General features: G+C 46.7%; 1 protein-coding gene across 1 annotated transcript in view; it reads left to right on the top strand.

The window, feature by feature from the left end:
* Nucleotides 1–10,463: 10,463 nt before the first annotated feature.
* Nucleotides 10,464–22,119, top strand: part of RIMS4 (regulating synaptic membrane exocytosis 4) — a gene marked incomplete at its 3' end in the record, with an annotated part of 49,740 nt that continues 38,084 nt past the window's right edge. Inside the window, exon 1 of the mRNA XM_082007091.1 lies at nt 10,464–10,670. Coding sequence (XP_081863217.1) covers nt 10,574–10,670 — 97 coding nt within the window. The 5' untranslated portion in view covers nt 10,464–10,573. The remainder of the gene's footprint in view (nt 10,671–22,119) is intronic.

Here is a 22,119-nt window from a genome sequence, read left to right as displayed (position 1 = left end):
ACCAGAGGGACAAAGAGGACTTCTGATGTGGCAAGAGCAGATGTTTTAGAGGTGTTCGGGCCATCCCTGCCTCCGTCTCCCGCATGAGGAAGAACCGGGCAGATTTTTCCACCACATCAATGCACATAACACCCACAGCATGTTCCCGGGGACAGCAGTGCTCCCGCATTGCCTGTGCCAAGGCCCCAACCCAGCAAGGTGGGGACAAGAGGAGAGCTGCAGCACCCTGCAGCTCCTCCAGCGCCCCGGCGATGGGAGCAAACCCCACAAGGCTGGGGTACAGCTCACAGGGTGCGCAGGTTTCTACTGCAAAGTTCATTATAGGAGAGCTTTCAGGGAATTCAGGGCTCTGTCCTCAAGCCTGGTCTTCAATTACCCAAACATCTCATCTCTTCATATGTCAGTATTTCACATTTCCTTCAGACACTTGGATGTATAAGGCCACTCGAACTCTTGCTGGTGTTATGGAAAACAGCCTTCTCAGGGTGTAGAGCCTCTGGCACAGGGAAGCTGGGCAGATGCCTGCAGAGCCATCAGATGGCGACCGAGGGAAGCATGTACGGGGGGAGCACCTCCTCCAGAGTCCATCCAGGGCTCCAGCATTGAGCGTCTTTTGCCTTGAAAAGCAAAAATAAGCAACTGCTCCAACAAGTGATCTGCCCCAGGGCAGCAATGCCTCTGCTGGAGAAAGAGCTCTTCTGTGCTGAAGCTACAACTGGAGCAGCCAGTGGTGCAGGGATGTTGCATGGGAACCAGAGCGCAGTCGGTGCACCAGCCCTGGGAAACACAAGATTTCCTGGGGTTGAGAGGCATGGGGTACCTCTCTGTCAGAGCTGACATACAGGATCATGACACATACAGGTTTAATTAGGCACTTTGTTCATGAGAAAATGAAAGTCGATTCGAGCTGCTGGATCCCCACAGTGAGCTGGTACAAATGCTGAGGAGCATGTCACCAGTCCTCTAAGACCTTGGGCAGATGCTGCTGGATAAACAAAATTCCTGATTCCTTTAGTGATGTGAATTTTAGACAGACAGGAGGGAGAGAAACAAACACAGTGTTTACAAAAATTAAAAAAAAAAAAAATGTAAACCTGATCCTCCAGAATGGGGACTGTACTGTCCACCCAGTCCACAAGGGAACCAAAGAAGAGCTGGTACAAGACGTGCTGATGCATAATCAGTGGTGAATACCTCCTTCCCATATTTCTACATTCCCCACAATTTTACTGAAATCAAGTAAAAGCAATTCCTGGACCTTGTAAGACAAGGTAGTTATCGCTACAGCCAGCCAGCAGCAGATTTATTGACCTCTAAGATGCATTCAAACCATATTTTCTTTCATATGACAAGTACCCTATTTTATTGAAGCAGTTTTTCAGCAGTCCTGAATCACTGCTGCAACTCCATTTTGTCAAAAGCAAACTGAAGATGTTTTCCACTAGTGTCGAGGAAATTGAACATACTACCTTTGTGCTATGGGGAACATCAAGCCTTTAATGGTAGGTATTGAAGTAAAAAAAAGGTCAGGTTTTCAGGCAGTCATGATAAATGCTTTAATAGTTGAACTAGAAAGTGAGGGAGTCTTTTTGGCAGCAAAAGTAAAAAAATAGGGTAAAATGTTTTTACAGTACTTTCACTGGGTATTTGAATGAGAGGGCCTAGTATTTTGAAGATTGGAAGCAATTTGTATGAACATGGAGAATTCTCCTTGGCAAAAAGTGTGAAACCCAGTCTGAATTGCATTAGGAATTTTGACAACGATGGCCTCAAAAAGTCTGACAAAGGTGAATGATTTGATGAGTTTGCAAATGTAAAAAAAAAGTTGAAATTAAATTTGAAGAGGGGAATAAAAATAAGACTGGTGAGATAAGAAATGAGGTGATATGTTCAAGTACTTGGTGTGAAATATAGTCTCCGTAAAAACATGAAAACATTATCTGGGTTTTTACTGGTACTACCAGAACCAATGTATCTTTATAGACTGATGATAAGAAATATAATAGCTCTGAGACTACTAAAGCAATCAATGTAAAAATACATGTCCAAGATATGCTTGTAGTGAATTTTATCATATGCTTCTTTAATTTTAAACTTTCAGAAGATATACATTCTTCCTGGCACAAAATCCCTCCCATTTCCTCCTATAGTTTTCTATACTTTGAGAATTAAGAGAGGAGTTACAACACTTCAAAGAGCAGTCTGTTGATAGCATATAGAGATAGGCATTTTGAAAGGTAGAGCACATTATGTTTGGTTTTAGGACAGGTTATGTCAGAAGACAGAATAGAGTTGTGAAGCTAAATGTGAGCTTGCTGGTGAAGACTAGAGCAGGTTATCAAGATCTCTGTTTATTTTCAAGTTGATGCAATGTTTTAGGGTATTATGATAAAACTTGTGTTATCACTTGTTTGATCATAACTGGTCTTGCCTTCAGTTTGTAGTTACACAGTTTGAGTCACAGCTTCAAATTATTTGTCTTGTACAGTCTTCTATAAACAATCTGTTAGGGGCTACTTATGTAACATTATTCCTCTCAAGTTCAGCAAAAAATGCTGCATCGTGAAAAATGTGCATAATGTATAACAAATTTAGCCCCTTTGGTAACCGTAGACAAGTGAATCTTCCTTTCATTTGGGAACATGGTTATCGCAGCCTGGAGGAAGGAGGGAGGGAAAAGGCAAGGCAAAGCAAGAGAAAGGGTAAAAGCAGCTTTTCTGGCAGTACTGTAAAAATAGAAATGTGTTTCACCAAACTGTTGCTGGCATTTGTGGTGAAGAAAAAGCATTTTTCCCTTTCCCCATTGGCTTCTAGCATCTTACCTTGTACTGCAGGACACCTTTTTGGCTGAGACCAGCGTCAGCACAGGCGCAAGCACAAGATGGCAACACATTTGAAGTATCCTCAAGTGTTTGCAGTGATTCCTCCCTCCAAGATGCACTTTTGCTGTAGCCGCTATGTTGCATCACCTCTCATTCTATAAATTGTCAATGTCTATCCAAGCCCGGAGCAAATCCATTTGCTACAACTTTTACAAGTACTAAACCCCATCTGTAGGAAGCCACGCACACAGATTATTTCTGTCCTCTTCTTATTAGAGACTCAGCAGATTCATTCAAAAGAGATATTTCAGAAACCTGTTGCCTCCCCAGCTGAAAGCGTACACGCAGGCGGATGGTGGCCCCAAAGCAAACAGGCTGCCCAGGGAAGTGGTTGAGTCACCATCCCTTGGGGGGATTTAAAAGACATGTAGGTGTAGTGCCTAGGGACATGCGTTAGTGGTGGACTTGGCAGTGTTAGGTTTAAGGTTGGACTCAATGATCTGAAAGGTCTTTTCCAACCTAAATGATTCTGTGATTCTATGATTCTATGAGTCTGTGACTATGGAAGCATCGATGACCCCAATGTGCCACTCCTGCAGAGGGAGCAGAAATGCCAAGATGAGGCATGCTGCAGCAAGGAACATTTCGTCCACATGACTATATGTTTTGGCAACTAAAGGACCCAAATCCTAACATTAAATCCAAATTGAATTACCATTCACTGAGCTGCTGAGAGGTGTCTGCTCTAAGGGAGGGTTTGTGCCACAGACTGCAACAAAGCCCAAACAAAATCAGCTCCCCGTTAGCTCGAGTGCCAGCAGCACGCCCGTTGCTGCAGCACAGAGCTCACGTACCCGTATCTGCTGGGTTTCTTGGCCTCCCAACGAGGGGCTGAGCTACCCAAGCCCCGCAAAGCTGGCTTGGTGCCTTGGGGCTGCCCAGGGCATGGGGGGGTCCCCGCTATGGGATGCTTCCCAGGGGTGGCCGGGAGGTGTTCTGCGCTGAGGGCTGCTGAGCTCCAGCACGTGGGGCTAGCTCACGAACACAGCCGTAGCCAAACCCCTAGATTCACATTTTCAAACTCAGAAGCTAATATCGGAAAGCTGAGATGTCTATTGTCTGTACTCCTTCCAGGAAATGGTCTAGTTGCACAGGTAGCAGAACTTCCCAGTCTTGGTACTGAATATTGATGTTACAACAGTATTTAAACATTTACTCTCCTTTCACACACAGAAACATAAGCTCATGAGTGCACACAGGGGAATCAGGTGGGGTCACAGTCCCTTTAATGTCAGCAAGAGAAGTAAGCCTGAATCTTTCTAAGCATGACCTAGGACGGATGCCATACTATTGCTATGTCATTTGGATGGATACTTCTAAGCCATCTTAATTCTCCAGCCATCATGACTTTGCTTGGTTATCATTCATACATTTCTATATGCTAGTTTGCTTGGAGGAAAGAGGTTGGAAATTTACAGCTAGAGTAGATGAGTCTATATTTTTGGAATTGGAGCTAAATTACCCACTAGTTGAAGCATTATTCTGTTTTACAATAATTGCTGATTAAAATTCAAATGCACTAAATTCCACCTGTCATTCCCAGGATCGCCTCCGCTTGTGACAATGCCAACGCCATGAGCGGGTATGAATGAAAGGACTGAAGGAAGTGGTTTGTCTGCATGATTCCGTGCTTTCATTCAGCCACAATCTGCTAACTCCCTTCTCCCAAACCCTTGGGATATTTTCCACAAAATGTCTGCTCTACAGGATGCTTTCCAGAATGGAGACACTTTGGTTCAGGTTTTCAAAAGCAGCCTCTTGGCTTTCATATCCATGCAGGACAAACCCTCAACTGCCTGAGCTGCAACCCTCTACTATTGTGGCCAGTCAACACACTGCTGTGATACACAGACTATTAAGTTTCCAGGAGGGCTTTTCTCTTATGAAGCTTTTTAGAGGAGCTATATGGATTGTTTATGTACATGAGCTCTGACTTAGTGTCTCATTTTTGCTCCTGGCCATAGGATGTGCCGCAAATCCAATCCCCCAGTTGTCCTGAACTTGCCTGTGGCTGCAAAACTTTGACTAGTTAAAGTCCCCAGTCCTTTCCTTCTCTTCTTGTACCTCCTCCAGTTCAGCATTTTTGGCTGCCTTCTTGCTTTTGTTTTCCATCCTCTTTTTTCCCAGCTGTCTCAAGCTTTTCCTCACCGTGCCTAGCATTTCCCATCCTGGAAAGCTAGGGAGTAACACAGCCCCTGGGGAGGTGTTGTATTTATGATAAATCAGGGAAGATTATACGCAAGTACCTGCTTTTAACAGCATTTTCTCCACGCAGGTGTTTCCTGTTCCCTTTTGCTTATGGCTGAATACAGCAACAGACAACATGTGTCTGCAAATTACTGCTACCCTGCACTTCATCAGTCTGGGTCCACATTTTAGACATCAGAAAAGAATCAGCCTGATTTAAGATCCATTTAGCTATCCTGGCTGTCTGAACCGGAAGAATAATAATCAAAAACCAAAGGCCAGCATTTGGGAAGGCACAGTAAAGCAGAAGATTGTCCGCTGAGTTATACCCCATGGCAGTGCCCAAGCCACTCCCACACTCCTGCTCCCAGGGGCTGGAAGCCACTGAATGGGCTAAACCCATCCAAATTTAGTAGATGCCAACAGTAAAAACAGCATGTGCTGTGAAGCCTTGAGTTCTCTTAACCCTCAGGAAAAGGCTGGCTAGAAAAATGTGAGAAGAAGCGGGGCTAGCAAGGGACCCAAGGCTGACGGCTCAACATCTCGTGACTCATCCTCCTGGCTCTGTCTCACTAGTGGTTTAGCACCTTTGTGGGCTTGTTTTTGATAGCTAAAGAGGGAGAGAGAGATGTGACTCTAAGACAGTAGGATATTAGGAGAGAAGGGTGGAAGAACAGCAAGACTGAAAACAAATCTGCTTCTAGATGGGGTTTTGGGTTTAAAACAAGTGCAGTGTATTTTGAAATACACTGTGCACACAGCGTAGCGTTCTGGCTCGCTCCTTAGGGCAGCACTTGCTGTGCCATGGCAGGGGATGTATGTGGTTGGGCTATCAACAAACCAGAGTGCTCCTGGCTTGCCTGGATACCAACTAGCGAAGAATGCTGTAAAAGCCTGTCTGGCTTACAACGCAATTTTGCTAAGGTTAGAATATATGAATGCTTGTATTAGTGAAAAGCAGACAGTAGCCTTGAGATAAAAGCAGAAAATCTGCATTCAATTCCTAGCTCCAACAGAGACTTTTCTTATGTGGTCTTGGGCAAGCCAAGCAAAACTTCCATGCTTCATACCCTGAACTCATATAAGAAAAATTATACTGCCTTCTGTTCTTTGTCTTGACTACTTAGACAGTGAACACTTGGAGAAGAGAAAGGCTTTCACTCTGTGTTTATGCTGTGCCTGGTTCTTCAGGGTATCAGTCTGCAATATTCCCTCAATACAAATAACAAGAAATAAGTTAAAATGCATATTGTTATACAGATGTACACCAACCAAGCCCAGTGAACCTGTGGTACGTGGTGTAGCTGGGCACGTGAGTCAGTGTCTCTCGGCTTCATCCCATACTGGATGGCATCCATCGGGCGGCAATGCCAGGCCATTCCACCGCCTTTATTCACTGGCTATGTGTATCCACGCTCAGTACGTCTCACCTCCGGCCCTCCAGCCAGCCCAGAAAGACTGAGAGGAACTCAAATCAGGTAAGGGAATCAGTTAGAGCCCTGGAGAGCAGGGATGATCAGGTTTGCTTTTGCTTTTGAGAGCTGGAGAACATTGTGTACCTCTTGGCTCTAACACCAGCTTTGCCCTGGGGAAGGAAGGGGTAGTAGGAGACAGGGAGGAGCCCAACTCTGCTTACCCATAGGGATGATGTATTTACTCAAAGTAGATTTATGCATGTGATGTGTTGTCACTATCAGGGTTTGTTTCTTTGCTGTATTTGAGGTCCCGGCATGGGGATTCTTTTTTGAGCAATGTACACAAACCGGGGAGTTTGGTTTTACTTCCAAACAGGCATACACAGAACTGTAGGGGAGTACAAAAGGGAGAGGGCAGCATATCCTCTACCCAGTATATAAAAACTAACTTCCCAGGGTGACCCAGACACCTAAGACTCAAGGCAAAAATATAAGCTACATGACTAGTGGGAAGAGAAAGAGCCAGCAGGAAAAATCTATCAGAGCTTTCCACAGTTCCATCAGTCAGAGCCTGCTTCACTGGGGAAACAATCAATTAACCACTTCCACTGGAGCAGCCACAGACGTGCTATTCTGGAGGCGGTAAATCTTTGAGTTTATATGTTCTCAGTTGTGCACTCAGCTTATTTACAACATCACAGGAATCCTCCTCCTTGCTTATCCTCACTTCTCTAAGTTTCTCCCAAGGATCTTTCTGTCCATGATGATCAGTGAAGAAGAACACTTCTGGACTAACAGTTTCCAGCTTCACTGCAAATCCCTATTTCCCTTCAACAGGCAGCCAAAACAGTTTCCTCCAGGCATCTGGAGGGCATTATGCTTTAACTGTCCACCTCATTTCCAGCTGTCAATGCATTTTGTCTCACTTTAAGGCAGATGGTTTTGGTTTAGGATGTTTTGGCCCAACCAGTAATCAGAGCGCCCTGCAGTACATGAATTAGGCAGGTCCCTGCCCTGAGGAGCAAAATGTAGCAAGCAAATGAGAAGCAGATGACACCAAAGCTAAAGGATGATGCCGACAGCACTCAGCCCAAGCCCCTCTGTAGCAGAAGGGTGCAGGAAAGGACTTGAGCATGGCTGGACCCACAGGTATGGTAAAGAGGGAGGTGTGACACAGCTTGGAAAAAAATGTAGAAAAGGAGTATTGAGAAGATGTGACCAAGTGGTGCTGAGAATCTGAGCAGACACAAGGGGTTCGAACAGTACCTGCAGAGGGAGAGGAAGCCAGCAGATAGATAGAGTGTGGAGAAAGGTGCACAACAGTGATGTGGGTGATGGTGATGGTCCTCCTCAGCACCTCATAGGTAGATCGCAAAGCACTCAAAGCAGATGGCTCTTCAGTCCCGGTGCAGCGGTGAAGAAAGCAAAGGACAGAGAGGAGCACTGGGGATAGGATCAGCTATCCAAACCACAGGCCTGTGCTGCCCATTAGGCACTGGTACCTCTGCCATCACTATACTTTCTATGTGTAGTGAAACAAGAGACATTTAGATGACCACAGCAGAAAATTGAGATTAAATTTCTATTCCCCATTTAAATTTTTCCTCACATGCTTTAAATGAATAGAAAGCAGCTCTCAGCTCTTCTAGGTAGCTCCTGTGCCTGGGAACCTGGAAGCAGATTTTGATTCACAGATGCCTCTTGCTCCTCGGATCAGATGTGCTGCCAGGACTGGTAGACAGGAGCTGTCTTAACAGCTTTAATGCACTTGGATTTGTCCCTATAGCTGCTCCTAATGCCTTGATTGGTGCTATTGAAATCTTTTCTTAAACCTATGGTAATATGTTCCTCACTAATGTCCCTGCCTTTCAAAACTCAGACCTGGAGTCATCATTGTCTGTAATAAGTTCATTCTGTTCCTTCTGCTTTACTGCCTGCCCAGCCTAGCTTTGATGAAGGAATTCATGTAACTCACTAACTCCGAAGCAAATTTTGATTAGTTTTTGAATTAAAAAACATATTACCCATTGGGAAGCCCTGCAAACTCAGCCTGGCATCTGATATTCAAATGACCTCTGCTATTCTGGATGCATCAGCAATAACGAAAGACTCTGGATATCAGGGCTGGGAGTGCACTAATAGGCCTTAATTGCCCTGACGAGCCTCATTTGGGGCTCACATTCACCCTCTCTGCCAGGAGCTCCATTTAACCTCCAACTCCAGGGGCTTTCAGCTCTTGCCTGGGCCATGTTGTGGGTGAGCCTGTCTCAGATCTGGCTCCCCTTACCCAGCAGCAGCTGCCGCCCTGCTTTTGCCGCTGCCTTGTGCTGGTAGCCACAAACACGCTACAGCTCTGGCAGGGTTTTCAGTAGATGGGAGACTCTTAATGGATTGAGTTATTAACTGTTTCAAAGAAGAGTACAGGTAATGTTTTGGGCTATAATTCTTATGCTGGGTGTGGAAATAAAAACAAAAGCAGTATTTGTAAGTCTGAGGTCTCTAGCTGTATTGCAGCTTTGAAACTCAAGTGGGGTTGAGTTGAGTGCTGGAATGACTGACCCCAGGATGCCCAGTCTGGTCATCTTCTGGTTGTCTGCAGCTGGGCTCCAATGCTGGAGGCGGAAGATACTATTTCACTTCAGGCTGTTCTGCAGCACTCAGCATATAGTAGTTTTAGCCACATGTTTCCTGATGGAGGTGTTGGGCTCTAATCTGCAGTTTTGGAACAGCACAAACAGGCCCGTTGCTTCATGTATTCAGTGAGATGGCATTTGGTTGTCGTGATGGGTGGGTAGACAGACCAAATGCATGAAGAACATCTTCCTTTGTGCCCTGAGGGGACAGCATCCTTGCTGGGGAGACCAAGTTGCTGTCAGAAAACATGCTCTGTCTCATCCCATCCCCGGTTTTGTTGCACAGAATCAATGAGGGTATGCTGGCTTTCCTTCCCCAAAGCAGGAATGGGTGATACTGTGATGTCTATGCCACAGACAGCTGGGACTTTTGAGCCAGTAATTCCCTGTAAGGCTTGTCAGACAAGAAATACAAGAAGCAAGCCTTTGGGAAGGACCTAAAATTTGCTTTCACAAAGCACCCCGACTTCCCCCCAGCATCTACCCAACGGTGTGCTGCAGAACTGGTTTAAATACTGAGCCAGAACAGGCAGCAGCCTTCCGATTTAATTGAACCTTCCAATCAACCACCAAGGAAAGCCTGTTGGTTTATATGCTTTCTGCCTGGGAGCTCCTGTACCTCCAAACATTTGCTTTTGGGTTTTTTGTTTTGTTTTGGTGCCTGAAGAGAGGTAGCTGGGGAAAGAGGTGGTGGGTGGTGATGGCAATGATGGGGGTGGAGGAAAGGGGAGAAAGTTTAAAGCATGGAATTAAATACTATTGCGGGCAGGTTGGGAACGGTCTTCTCTGAGGAGACAGGGCCTTCTGATGTGGGCGATGGCTGAAGCAGCCCTTCAGAAGTGTGAGGGATGGGTCTCGCCATTGCTGTGGGCTCCCCTTACCCCATGTCTGCCTCAGGGGAGCGGCAACCCCCCAAGATGGCTGTTTGTGGGGCTGGGGAGCCGGGCTACTCCTTAAATTACACCAGCGCCGTTTATTTTCCCCCTCCTTTGGAACAAACCTCCTGAAAGTCTCAAGATTATTTTCGCGGGGGCACACGCAGGGCCGCGCCCGTGTGAGGAGCCGCTGGGCCCCGCTTCCCCGGAGCCGCCGCCCCCGCCGGGAAGATGGCCGCGGGGGCCAGACGCCCCCGGCCGCCCCCCCAGCCGCTCCCGCCGCCGGGCCCCGCCGCGGCCCGTCCCTCCCCGGCGGGCGGCGATTGGCGGCGGCGCTGCCGGGCGTGAGGCGGGGCGGGGCGGTGCCCAGAGCGGCGGGCGGCAGCAGGTGGCTCTGCTCCGCTCCGCGCGGCTCCGCTCCGCGCTCCCGCCTCGCCTCGCCCCGCCGCCTCACCGCGGCCCCCGCCGCAGCCAAGACGCCGCGGGCCGTGCTCCGAGTGAAGAATGGGGCGGCGAAGCTGGCCAAGCCGCCGACGGCGGCGGGCGAGGCCCCCGGCGGCGCCCCCGGACCCGGGCTCTTCATGGAGCGGTCGCAGAGCCGCCTCAGCCTCTCCGCCTCCTTCGAGGCCCTGGCCATCTACTTCCCCTGCATGAACAGCTTCGACGAGGAGGACGCGGGTACGGTGGGGCGGGGTGGGGGGCTGCAGCCAGCCCGGTGGGTCTTGGTCGCGAGTGGTGCTGATGGCGCGTGGCGGTAGGGGTGTAAAAAGAGGGGTGGGGTATGCGTGGGGTGAGGGGAGACCCGGGGGTGTCGGTGGCGCCGGTTTCCAGTGTGTGTGTATCCACCCACGGGTGCCGTGGGAGCAAGGGAGGGCGGCGTAGGATTGGGCGGTGTGGGCAGGAGAGGGTGGGTGTGCGGTGTGTCGGCGCTAGCCCAGACCCCGCCGTGGGTTTGGGGTGCATAAGGGGTCCCCTCTCCGCTGCCGGCGGGTTTTCAGCGTGGGCTTTGCATGTGGCTGGGTGCCTGGGGCTGGGGTGCTGAGGGTCTGTGCAGGGAAGCGTGGGCCTGCGGAGATGGAAAGAGGGAATTTATTCATGAGAGTGAAGCACGCTCCCTCCTCTAACCGATGGCAAAACCGGGGTGTTTGCAAATGGAGCGGCTTGTGCGTCCTCCTCTTGCGCCGAGCCGTGCGGAGTGGCAAAGGGCAGCACTCAGGGAGAGGGCATCCCTTTTGCTGGACGTTGTGTCCAGTCTGCCCCCGATTTGCACCCGCTGAACTCTCAGGCTAATTGTTCTGAGGGGTCGTTTTGTTCTGAGGGGTTGTTAGCACGATATCCCATGCTGCTTTCAGAGAGGAGAATAAAAGGGATTCTGCTTAAATGAGAGCGAAGTAGATCACAAAACATGTACAAAAACCTTTCAGAATGGATGCAGTGAGTTTTGCTGGCTTCATAAAGACCTTTGTGGCCTCAAAGAGTTGGCAGTGGTCATAAAATAAAGACTAAGCTTCAAAAAGAGGGCCATTGGTATGGAAAAGTAGGAAAGAAATTGGGTTGAATGGGAAAGGCAGGGCGCTGGGTGCTGGAGAAGGTGCCGGGAGTAGAGGGCAGCACAGCAGCTGCATGGGTAGGGAGGATGCAGGAGGGAGTGGATGGAGCACTTTGTCCGTTCCCCGTGGCTCACTTCTAAATGAGGGGTGTTTTTCACAGTACACGCTGTACCAGAGACTGAACCTGTAAGTGAATCTTCTGAGTGGCAAATAATGAAAGTTGGTAACTAAGGTGTGTTTTAACACTGACTGTCATGATTGTGTCCTTCAAAATGCCGGCATGCTCCTTTGTCTAGCGGCTCATCCCAAGATGTGCAGATGCCAGCAGGAATACGTGGGCAAATCAGCCCGCTAGCTGCTACACCTGTAACACCGTTGTTTTTTAAAGGAGTTGACGTAAGAATAAATTCCATCATCTCTGTGATTAACCTAGGATTGTCATCAGCGTTGTGCAGGGGCGTCAGGCAGAAGATTGTATCCTCTGACAGATGTATTTTCTTTTAAACTTTGTTTTCAAAAATGTTGCTGGTGATTTATTTGCACTTCATGTTTGGTTCGAATGCTGGGGAGCATACATGGCAATAACAGGAGCTTTGGGAAGTCTCGGCGCTGTTGCTTCAGAAATGATTGATAGCGAGATAGGCTCGAGTACGAGAACCCGACACAATGCCTTGAACAGTGTTTCATTCCCTGGTGTCCGACCGCTCTTGCTCTGAGCAGGGTGATGCTTTAAGTGAATGCTTCCTCTTCCAGCGCTTAGAAAAATGGTTTTGCACTAAATTGTTTTTGTTCACACTTACTGAATCTTCATGCATGAATGTTAATAGGCTTCTCCTAATACAACACAAATTCTTTTCTCTGAATTAAATAAATCTACAATTAAGACCTCATTCTCCAGCAGCTTATTAGTGGGTCTGGCCTGCCCGAGTTAGTCGCATTAGTAAAGCTGCTTGGGGTAACATTCGGTACAGTGGGGACATTGCAGTATTGCTCCTGTGTTTTGTGCCTATGAGCGTGTATTCAGACGCATATGAGCAAACAGCAAGAAAGAATGTGTGCTGCTGTGTATTTTTTGTGTTAAAACTACAGGCATATAATTTTCTCAAGAAAATACATGTCGTGAAAGAGAAATGATAGAAGAAATGCTGAAATTGTGCCAGACAAGATTCTGTATTATTCATACACATGCATGCTCCTGAAATTGAGAGAGATTCTAACCAGTTTTGGTTGTAGCATGATTTCTGTCAAAAAAATATATCTTGATAGCTCATTCAGGGAGATGAATACTGCACTTGGCAAAATGTTCTCCATAGGAGATGGCAGGAAAAAAAAAAAGAAAAATTGATCCCATGAGCATTGACAAAATAAACAATCCTATTTCAAACAGACACATCATCCTTTTTGTCTGAAGCTGAGAACCACATCTTTAAGAGAATAGTCATCCTACGGAAAAAAGAGAGGAGCCAATAAATGGCCAAGTTGGTGTTTGCCTCTGAAAAGGGAAAACAGCCTAATGAGAGCTCAAATCTACAAACAAGAAAAGTTCTTGAGGTGTTTCATTTAAGTGACTACAGGTGGGTCAGTATGAAGGAATGTAAAAGGAAATTTGCAGGAGTGCCTATGCTGAGAGCCGTGGTGATGTGGAAACATAGCTAGCCACATCTGGCCAATGGTAACGATACCTCTGGGTTCCAGTATTTCCCACTTTTAGTCTTGAAAAATGGGTCCGCTTTTGAAAAATTTTTACTTAGAGAATATTTCCTTTTGTGTGATGTCCCTTTCGTTCTTCCTTGCTGTTCGCCTTCTGGACTTTAGGTGAGAAGACTCTTTACATCTTTGACAACTCTTCTGCCAGTGTGTCGGGACGGAGTTCTTGGCAGTGAAGTGGATGCAGATGATACTTGCGTATATCTTAGTGCGCAGAAATAGGTAGCCAGTGTTGGCAGGATAGCAATAGGACTTGGAGCAAGAAACTGGATCACTTTTGAATGCTTCCAGAGCATGAGAGTGATTGAGTTTTAGCTGTGTCCTGTGGCAGATGAGGATACCTTCCTGTCTCTCCAAAGAGGTGGATGTGGACTTGCACTCCTATGTTGGAATACCCTTCTCATTCCTCAGCTGCATATGCAGAGAGGATACTCTGAGCAGACACTGGGCTCTGTTCACCAGTAAGCTGCAGTGGGGCTTTGAAATAACAGAAATTACTGTCTGCACTCAGTAGTGTAAGGACTCTAGGTTATTAACTCTCTTGATCTCGGCATGGTAATGTTGCTGTCCTTCCTGCTGGCTGAGTGCTATCATCTTAGCTCCATTGAGGTCCTTGGCAATGTCAATGAAGTTAAGGATTTTGAAGTTGTGGTTGTTATCATCAATTGTTGGTTTAATTTATGCAAATGTCTATCCTGAGCTCTGATAATTTTTCAGTTATGGAGTAATAGACTAAAAAGAAGTAAAATAATACATGGCGTGAAGAAGAGCCAACTTGCTCCATGCATGGAGTTTGGAAAATTTGCAAAAGCAGGACAGAAAGTGAGGTTTTGGTAGAGAGCAACAGCATCTGTCTTGAAGCTGCACGTGCAAAACCCAGTGAGCTTTGGGCAGGTGAGCGGAGGTGGTTTTAGTAGCAGGGACAGTCAGTGTGGACCTGCTGGGAGTCAGGAAGCCAGAAGCAGTCCTCAGCTCTGAAGAGGTGAGAGCTTCCAGATGAGGACCCTGTGTACTACAGAGGACAAGGACTACACCTAAAGAAACACAGGTAGGGAAATGCCAGAAATCACTGGGGGGGATTGTATTTCCTTAAGCCACTGTGCCTGAATGGCAGGATCTGGGAGTGCTCCAGAGGCCTGGGTCGGTGCTCCAGCTATGCTGTGGCTTAAGTGGGTGAGACGCAGGCATGCTCCAGCACTTTTCCGTTTCGTCCTGTGCCCTGGTTTCCTCGGGAAGGACACCCGCTTGCACTGGTAGAAGTCATCTGAGGCATGCCCTGACAGGGACGCAGGTTTGGATGTTTGGGAGACTATAAACTGTGGGTCATATTGCAAAGGCAGCTACCCTGAAGTCCAGATACAACTTGAGCATCTGCAAAACGGGAAACTTGTGTTCCTTACAGGGATCTGGTACCCATACAAGTGTGGAGAGCAGGGAGGCTTTGATCAGGAAGCAGGGGAAGGCGCAGAATAGCTGCGAGGGACGTGTAAAGGGTCCCATGGGTCAGGACCCCAGCGCAGGGACGGTCCAGCTTGGCAGACCTCTGCCATGGCCATGAGACAGCAGAATCAAATCATGTCTCAGCCAGCTGGAACCAAGTGTCTGGCAGAGAGAAAATGGTTTCCAAAGTCAAAATGTCTCCTAGATACTGACAGTAAACCTTCCTCGTGTCAGCTGCTCGTTCAGAAAAGAGTTGAGTTAGAGATAAAATGTTCAGCCTATGCTGCTGCTGTCACACACTATCAAATACTGGCAGATGCACTGTGTTACAATCAATTGCTTTGAAGAGAAGCTATATGAAATACTAATTTAATGGATTGATAAAAACATTTAAAATGTTGGAATGGAAGAACGTGCTGTGGACATGTAGTTTAGAATACTCTTTTGTCTGGGTTTTAACTATTGAACTTCTCTATAATTTTAGACATTAAAGCATCACAAAGTTATTAAATTGAGAGAGCCCCTATGTGTGTTTTCATGTTGCCATGGATATTTCTCAGTTGCAGCACTGTATTGGATTAGGGTACATTCGATTTTTAAAGAAAATGATGATTCAAGTCTTTTAACTAGTCCATTTGTGTATTTTTTTTTTTTAAATGTATATGTATCAAGACTGTTAAGTCTTTTGGTGTTTAGTCTGTTTTTTTGCTTCATCCAAAGTTATTTTTGAAGTTTTGTAAGCCTCTAACCAGTTTTGTTAGTTGGTTTTTAGATAGGTAACCATGTTCATATGGCAAACAGGCAGAGGACAGGGGAAATTATTTGTACAGCTAGAATGTTAACTGTTTTCCTTATTAGTGTTTTATAAATGAAACGATAGTTCATCCCTGTAACCCCACAAAGACACAGACTCTAGGGCGCATCTCGCAGTGATGCTGCAGGACAAATCTGAATCAGTCTTGGAATATACAAGTATGTAGAGAGTTTGTCTGTGGCCTGATCCCTGCTGCACACCTAGCCAGCTCTCTTGGCTGGTGCAGGAGGCAGCCAAAGGCTGTGGCTTTTCCTTCTTCTTGCACAGTAAGAGGTGTATCCTTGGCCATAGGTTATCCTAGAGGTTGTAAGAAAGGCCCCTCTCCTTGCTGGGCACATTCTAGCTCTAAGTAAGCAGATGTTTGTTTTATAAATGGATAAAATTGAGAAGAATTTTAGAAGGGCTGCTGTCAAATCAGTCTTTCATCAGAGGCAAGTGTATGAAATGGACCAATAGCCCAGAAGAAGATGCTGCGGATAATACCTGCAGAGGTTGGTGATCTCGCACCCGGTCATGAGTTAATCCAGATCATAAATGCAACGACTGACTCTTACACAGCAGATGCGCCTAGTCGGCACAGAGCTGAACAAGCTGTGCTGTTCCTTACATCCCCTGTGCACCAAAGGCAGCTTTCTGCTCTCTGGATCTGTTGCCTGCATGTGCGATTGGTAGACTGCAGTTACAGAGGACGGGTTTTGTCTTCTGCTGTGGCCGTGTGAGACCAGGTGAGAGCAGGAGCCCTGTGAATGACTCAGCACTAGAGGGACAACTGATTTGAAACCTTGTCCTCGTTTGTGTTGCTTTTGGTGTCACGGCCGCATGCGAGAGCCGTAGTCTTCTGCCAAGTTCACGCTGTGCCTGTAGAAATGCGAAGCAAAATGTCAGTCTCTGTCCCAAAGAGCTTACAGTCCGTGGCAACAGATGGGTACGGTTAGACAGATGGGAGAGCACAGGGGAAGGGTGACGTGGCATTGGTCAGCGCTCAGCGTGGTGAGCAGCCTTCCTGGGGCACCAGCTGCCGCCCGCTCCCATCTCCCACCAGGCACCCTGACAAAGTTGTCCAGCACGCCCCAACCTGGAGCATCCATCCACCTGTGCTTCATGCTGGTGCTGGCCGTAGGCTGAGGATTTGTTTTAAACAGTGGTGTAGGATGGGGGAGAGGAGAGGTAGCGGCTAGCCCTGGGATCTCAAGGACTGTGCCACAACGTGCTGCATAGGCATTTCCTTGGTGGTCACCTGGGTGTGGAGTTACAGGGGAGAGGGGATGTGGATCAGGTCATGGGCCTCCTGGTGGTGGCACCGTGCTGTCCCCTTAGCACTGCTTATTGCAGCACACACTTGCCATCATGGGAAAGCACAATATTGGCTCCATCCCTTGAAGGTGACTGTGTCTAGCCTGACGTAGGTTATAGGTCTTTGGAGGATGATATGTTCCAGCCATATGTGCAGGATTTGCGGAGGGCTGGTTATACGTGACCCCTGCCAGCCACAGGGGAAGGATATCTCTTTTGCTTATTTTGCTGTCAATTGACTTCCAAATAGACGAGTCTGTCCCTGGAAAGCTTTCTGTCTAGGAGAGATTGTTTCCTTGCTGCTTCTATCTCATGTGAAGTTAATTCTAATGCAACATTTATTAATTCAAAAGCACTCTGTTCTCCAGGCTAAAAAAATTATCTTTACTCTGTCAGATTCCTACATCAGGACAAGTTGTGAAATGCTGTAACTACTTTGCTTCAACATTTCCATTTGACAGAACGTATGTATCTGCTTTGTGTAGGGAAGAATTAAGTTTGATTGGAGTAGTTGTTTTGAGGAATAATTTATCTGTGCAATTATTTTCTGAAGCACTATCTGCTCATATTTGAGTGCCTTCAGTTAGATTAGAAATGTGAACATTTTAATTTTGGAAACGGTCTGCAAGTTGCTAATTTGTTTTAGTGGGGCAGTGAGACCGGGCTCACACAGGCTTCTCAGCCCTGCCATCATCTCTTCTTTTCCCCACGGACATCTGTCGTGAAGCACCGTTAGCATATTTGAATAAGGATTTCTGGTCTTCTGCAGAACCGTTCAACCCAATTTGAATATCCGTCTATCCAAATGATGTTCTGTTGACGTTTGGTTTTATTTTCTGGGAGAGGGTATGAAACCCATGCTATACTGTAGGGGAACATGTGTCATCGTAGGGATCCTGCAACACAAATGATGCCTCAGTAGGTGCCATTGCTTAAATAATGTGCTGATGGCATACAAAGAAGGAATGCTCTGCTTTTGCTGTCAGACTGTGCTTGCCTTGGGATCTGCATTTAGGTGATGTATTTGACTTTGCTTTTGCAAAACAGCATGCATGTAAAGGCTGGGAAGCCCTGGTACAGCCTAATTTCACGTAGAAATAAAGCAAAGCTCAGCAGCCCTGTCTTTTAACCAAATCCAGCCACAGTTAAATCGTTGTGGCAGATAATGTTTCAGCTTCGTGCCGTTAGAGTGTTACATCACCTTCCTCCAGTACACAAAGAACTCATACAGCCTTGCAGAAGCCAGTCTAAAATGTTTGAGTGGTCAACAATTTGGAGAGTATGGCATGTACAGAGGTACATGTCACATTTTTCTCAATACTGCTTTATAAGTAAGAGGAACTTGTGCTAACATCTGTGTGTCCTTAATCTTAGAAATGTAGAGGTAGACGGGGTCCTGAGGAGTCACTTGTGTCTGGTCCCCAAGTAACTAACCTAGTCCTAATTAGAAAGAAGTTTACCCTAAAGTTTAGCTTAAATCTCCATGGAAATTAAGCGGATTGCTGTTGTCTTGCTCCCAGCAGCATGGGAAACAGTTGGTCGCTGCTGTCTTCAGAGCAACTCTTCGCATCGCTGAACTGTTCTTCCCAGTGACAATAATCCCAAGCCAGGAAATGACTGTACTCGCGACCACCACTGCCTGCGTCCCTCCCCCTCTTTTTGCAGCCTTTTGCTTTTTGGACCAAAGAAGCCGGATTGAATTTTTTGTGTAGAGCAGTTTTCCAAGCATCGTCTTGGTCTTGTTGCTGGACTCTTGGAGGAGGAGCAGTGTGGACAGCCAGCGGTGTCTGGCTGGCTCCTAGCAAGGGGGAATAACTGTCTCCCACACGCTTTGTGTGCAGTATTCCTCTAAATATACACAGTGATTTGCAAAAGTGTCCCCACTCTTGACTCACATTTGGGGTATGATCTGTGCCACTTGCCAGATCGTTCTCTACAGGACTGCTGCCTGGCTACTCATTCCCTTTCTGGCATTTGTGCATTTAAATTTTTTTAAAGTTCTGAAGTTGCTACTTTTTGCATGTGCCTTGACTGAATTACTTCATACTGATTTGGAGGGGTGAGCTATTTTATCCCATCAGTATCTCTCTGCGTTCTGTATCTGTTGTTTAGCAAGGCCCATGGTGCTGGGATGTTTGTGGGATTGGGAGGTGGGAAAAATGGCTGTTTATAAGATGCTTTGTACTCCAGGCTCCAGGAACACTGCACCATTTTGTGGATAATTTTGGCAGCTGGAGGAGGTCCTCTGTAGCTGAGGATCCATGGGTGAAGTGCAGCATCCTTGAAAACCTTTGCTTTCAGTGCATCTGGAGTGGCCTCTTTTTTCAGGCATCTGCTCATTGCCTCATTTTGCAACGGCTTGGTTCAAGGGACTGTTGAGGTGTCATTCACACTTAGTAGCTAGAATCAAGATAATTGTGGTTAATGGTACTTCACATTGGTGACAGGTCTCCTTCCCCATGGAACACGTATTTTGACCCTCTCTGGAGCTGACCATCCTCTTGGGTGCAACAGCTCAGCTGTTGGTGGGCTCAGACCTGCAGAATAACCCACCTTGGCAAGGAAATGGCAGCGTCACCGATAGACAGGAGCGTGTGGGCACAGCCTGCCCCTCGCTTGACTCCGTGGGCAGTATGGATGAGGCTGACATTTCCCAGTGGTGACAGTTTCCCAGTGGTGTGGGACTTCTGCCAGCTGCCCACCAGCAGTATGTGTATTTACAGTTAGCAGGGAATGTACCCTGCCATGTGGATGGAAAACATGTTAATTGCGTTGCAACCAAGATGTCTAAGAAGATTATGATGGGTTTTTTTTGTGGGAAAGTCAGCTCCCTTTTTAGTGCTTCTCAGCATGCTAGAAGGATTGTGTGGGTGGGTGTTTTTTTCTTTTATTTTCACTATTTACCTTTCCTTTCTTGTATCTGAGCTATGACATCACAGCACTAGTGAAAAGTTAGGAGAATTTGATTCCGGATTTTAAGGTTGCTGCTTTATATCCATATTTGGGTTTTAATTAGATTGTCAGGAAAATAAAGGAGAAGTCTTTTCCTCTTTCTTTAGACTTCCAGCTGTTGTAGTTGGTTCATTTCTGGGTGGTGGTATGATGGCAAAGCAGCCCCAGTAGCTTTCTGTGTCTCTTAGTTCAGTTCATGCTGCTGTCCCTCTGGCTGAAGCCCTGCTACCTGCCCTGAAATCTCACTGGTGGCCCGTGGGATTAGAGCAATTGCTCTGCAGTGGTTCTGCAGAGCCTCTTCACCTTCATAGCAGTTTTAATTAAACTTATGACAAAGATGGATAGTGGCCCAGACTAACTTTTGAGGCTTGACAGTAATCTGCTTCCCCCCAGTTCCCCCAAACCAGAAGGAATCGCAGGAATTGCTGTCACAGCCCAGTGTTACGTATCGATGGTGATTTTTGTATATTTGTCAGAAAACCACGTTTTTGTGTGGGTTGATCCCCGTACATCTGCCTTTGTGAATCACGTAGTCCACAGTTGCATCCCCTCCAGATCTGGGATTTTTGTTTCAATGTGAGTAGACAGGAAAAGGTTAGGTAGTATTACTTGATGTGCCTTGAGATAAAAACGAGCTTTCTGCAATGAACATTGTTTTGACAACAAGAGTCTGTGCTTGTTTTAAGTATTAAATAAGTTGGGCATTTTCAAAAATGCCTGGGAGTTTTGGTGTCTAGTATTTGTTGAGAGGCAGTAGGATTTGGGGCTGTACCTGCCTTCAGTTCAGAAAATCATCCGGCGGCTCTGCAAGCGTGGGGCTGAGACTCTGCTGCTTTCATCGTGCAAAGCCAACTCAAGCAGAGGAGCAGGCTCTCCCCTGGATTCCGCAATTCAAATAAGCGGATGAAGGAACACTGAAAATGCTGGTCTGGAAAGCAGGGCAAGCAATGCCGAAAGTAGGCGTGCAGGCCAGTGCTCAGCCTGGCGGACAGTGCCTATTAAATCAGGGTGACTTATGGAACTGGTTCTGTTAAAAGCTTCCTCGTGCACTTTAGAAGGTGGAGCTGCCAGATTGGTCAAAATCCAATACCCAGGCAGTTTGCGTCGGCTGCTGGCTGCAGCAATAACCGTGGTGAAACTCTAACAGCAGTTTCATGCAGGCTTTGCAGGCTGCCACATCGTTGCTGCTTCTCAGAAAACAGACAGTGTCAAAATGTTATGCGGTATGAGGACATTTCCATGGTAACATTAGCATCCCATGACACCTGTTCTTGTACTGTGGTGTCAGTGCATGCTGTCATCATTGCACTTTCTTCCTCCATCTGGGGCCTTTAGGATTGCCGTGGTACTGATGATACAGATTTCTTCAGTGACTGCTCGTAGTTAAGGGGCTGAGGGTGGAAGATATGCTCTTGCTGGGCTTCTGGGTGTCTTAAATAAAGCAAGTATTCCTTCTTTTAGCATAGCAACTCTCACATAATTAATCTGAAAAGCACCTGGATTTGCTTTCTGCCGCACTAAAAAAGCAGCTTGCTCAGTTCGTGAAGACACTCCAGTCTTGTTTCGGGTCCGATCCTTTCAGCCCAGAGAAGCTTATTGCTGATGTCTGCCGCAGCCCGACAGTGGTCTGCTCCCTCCTCCCCTTCCTTTGCAGGAGCCATCGGCTGCTCCGGACACTGCTGACCATGGGGCTGGCTTTGGACAGCAGCCCGAGGTCTCTGGGTAGACCTTCATCCATGGCTAGCTCCTGGTTTCATTCATGTCTCGATCAAAGGTTTTGGCCTACCTGTAAATACTTCCATTCCTCCTGCTACCTCTGCAGTAACAGTGTCCCGCTAAGATTTTCAGTATTCCCCTGTGGACCTTTTTTCCCCCTTTTCTTTCCATATTTCTGTATTTCCAACAGGTGACACATTCCAAAATTAGCATCATGGAGTTTTTTTCACTGTGCAGCCAGCACATGTTTATTGGCTCTTTTCCCTTGACGTGGAGAAAGCTGTTATCAATATTTTATTTGTAAGTTAGAGCTTTGGCAAGTAATAATAAAGGTAAATATGTTTTCTGTAGACCTTCCACCAGTGCACGTTTTTCACTTCTGCTTGGTATTTTGTAAGAGCAGTAGAGAGATCTTGGTTTAGTTATTGTGCATGCGTAGGTTCTGAAAATTGCATGGGTAAAGAGACAGTCATTTAACTATTTGCCTACCCGGTATGCATAAGCTGTGGATGTGCAATCTAGGTATGTGGGTGCACAGCAAGCCTGTTTCTCATACGACAGTGCTGTAGCATAAAGGGATTGTGTATGATAAAACCCAGTGCTTGTGATTTTAACATGTGGTCTAAAGTATTTCACTTGAAGGGACTGAGAGGAT

The sequence above is a fragment of the Phaethon aethereus genome, assembly GCF_964289735.1.
Source record: "Phaethon aethereus genome assembly, chromosome: 16".
In the NCBI taxonomy this organism is placed as follows: domain Eukaryota; kingdom Metazoa; phylum Chordata; class Aves; order Phaethontiformes; family Phaethontidae; genus Phaethon; species Phaethon aethereus.
This window is presented reverse-complemented; position numbering and strand designations above follow the sequence as displayed.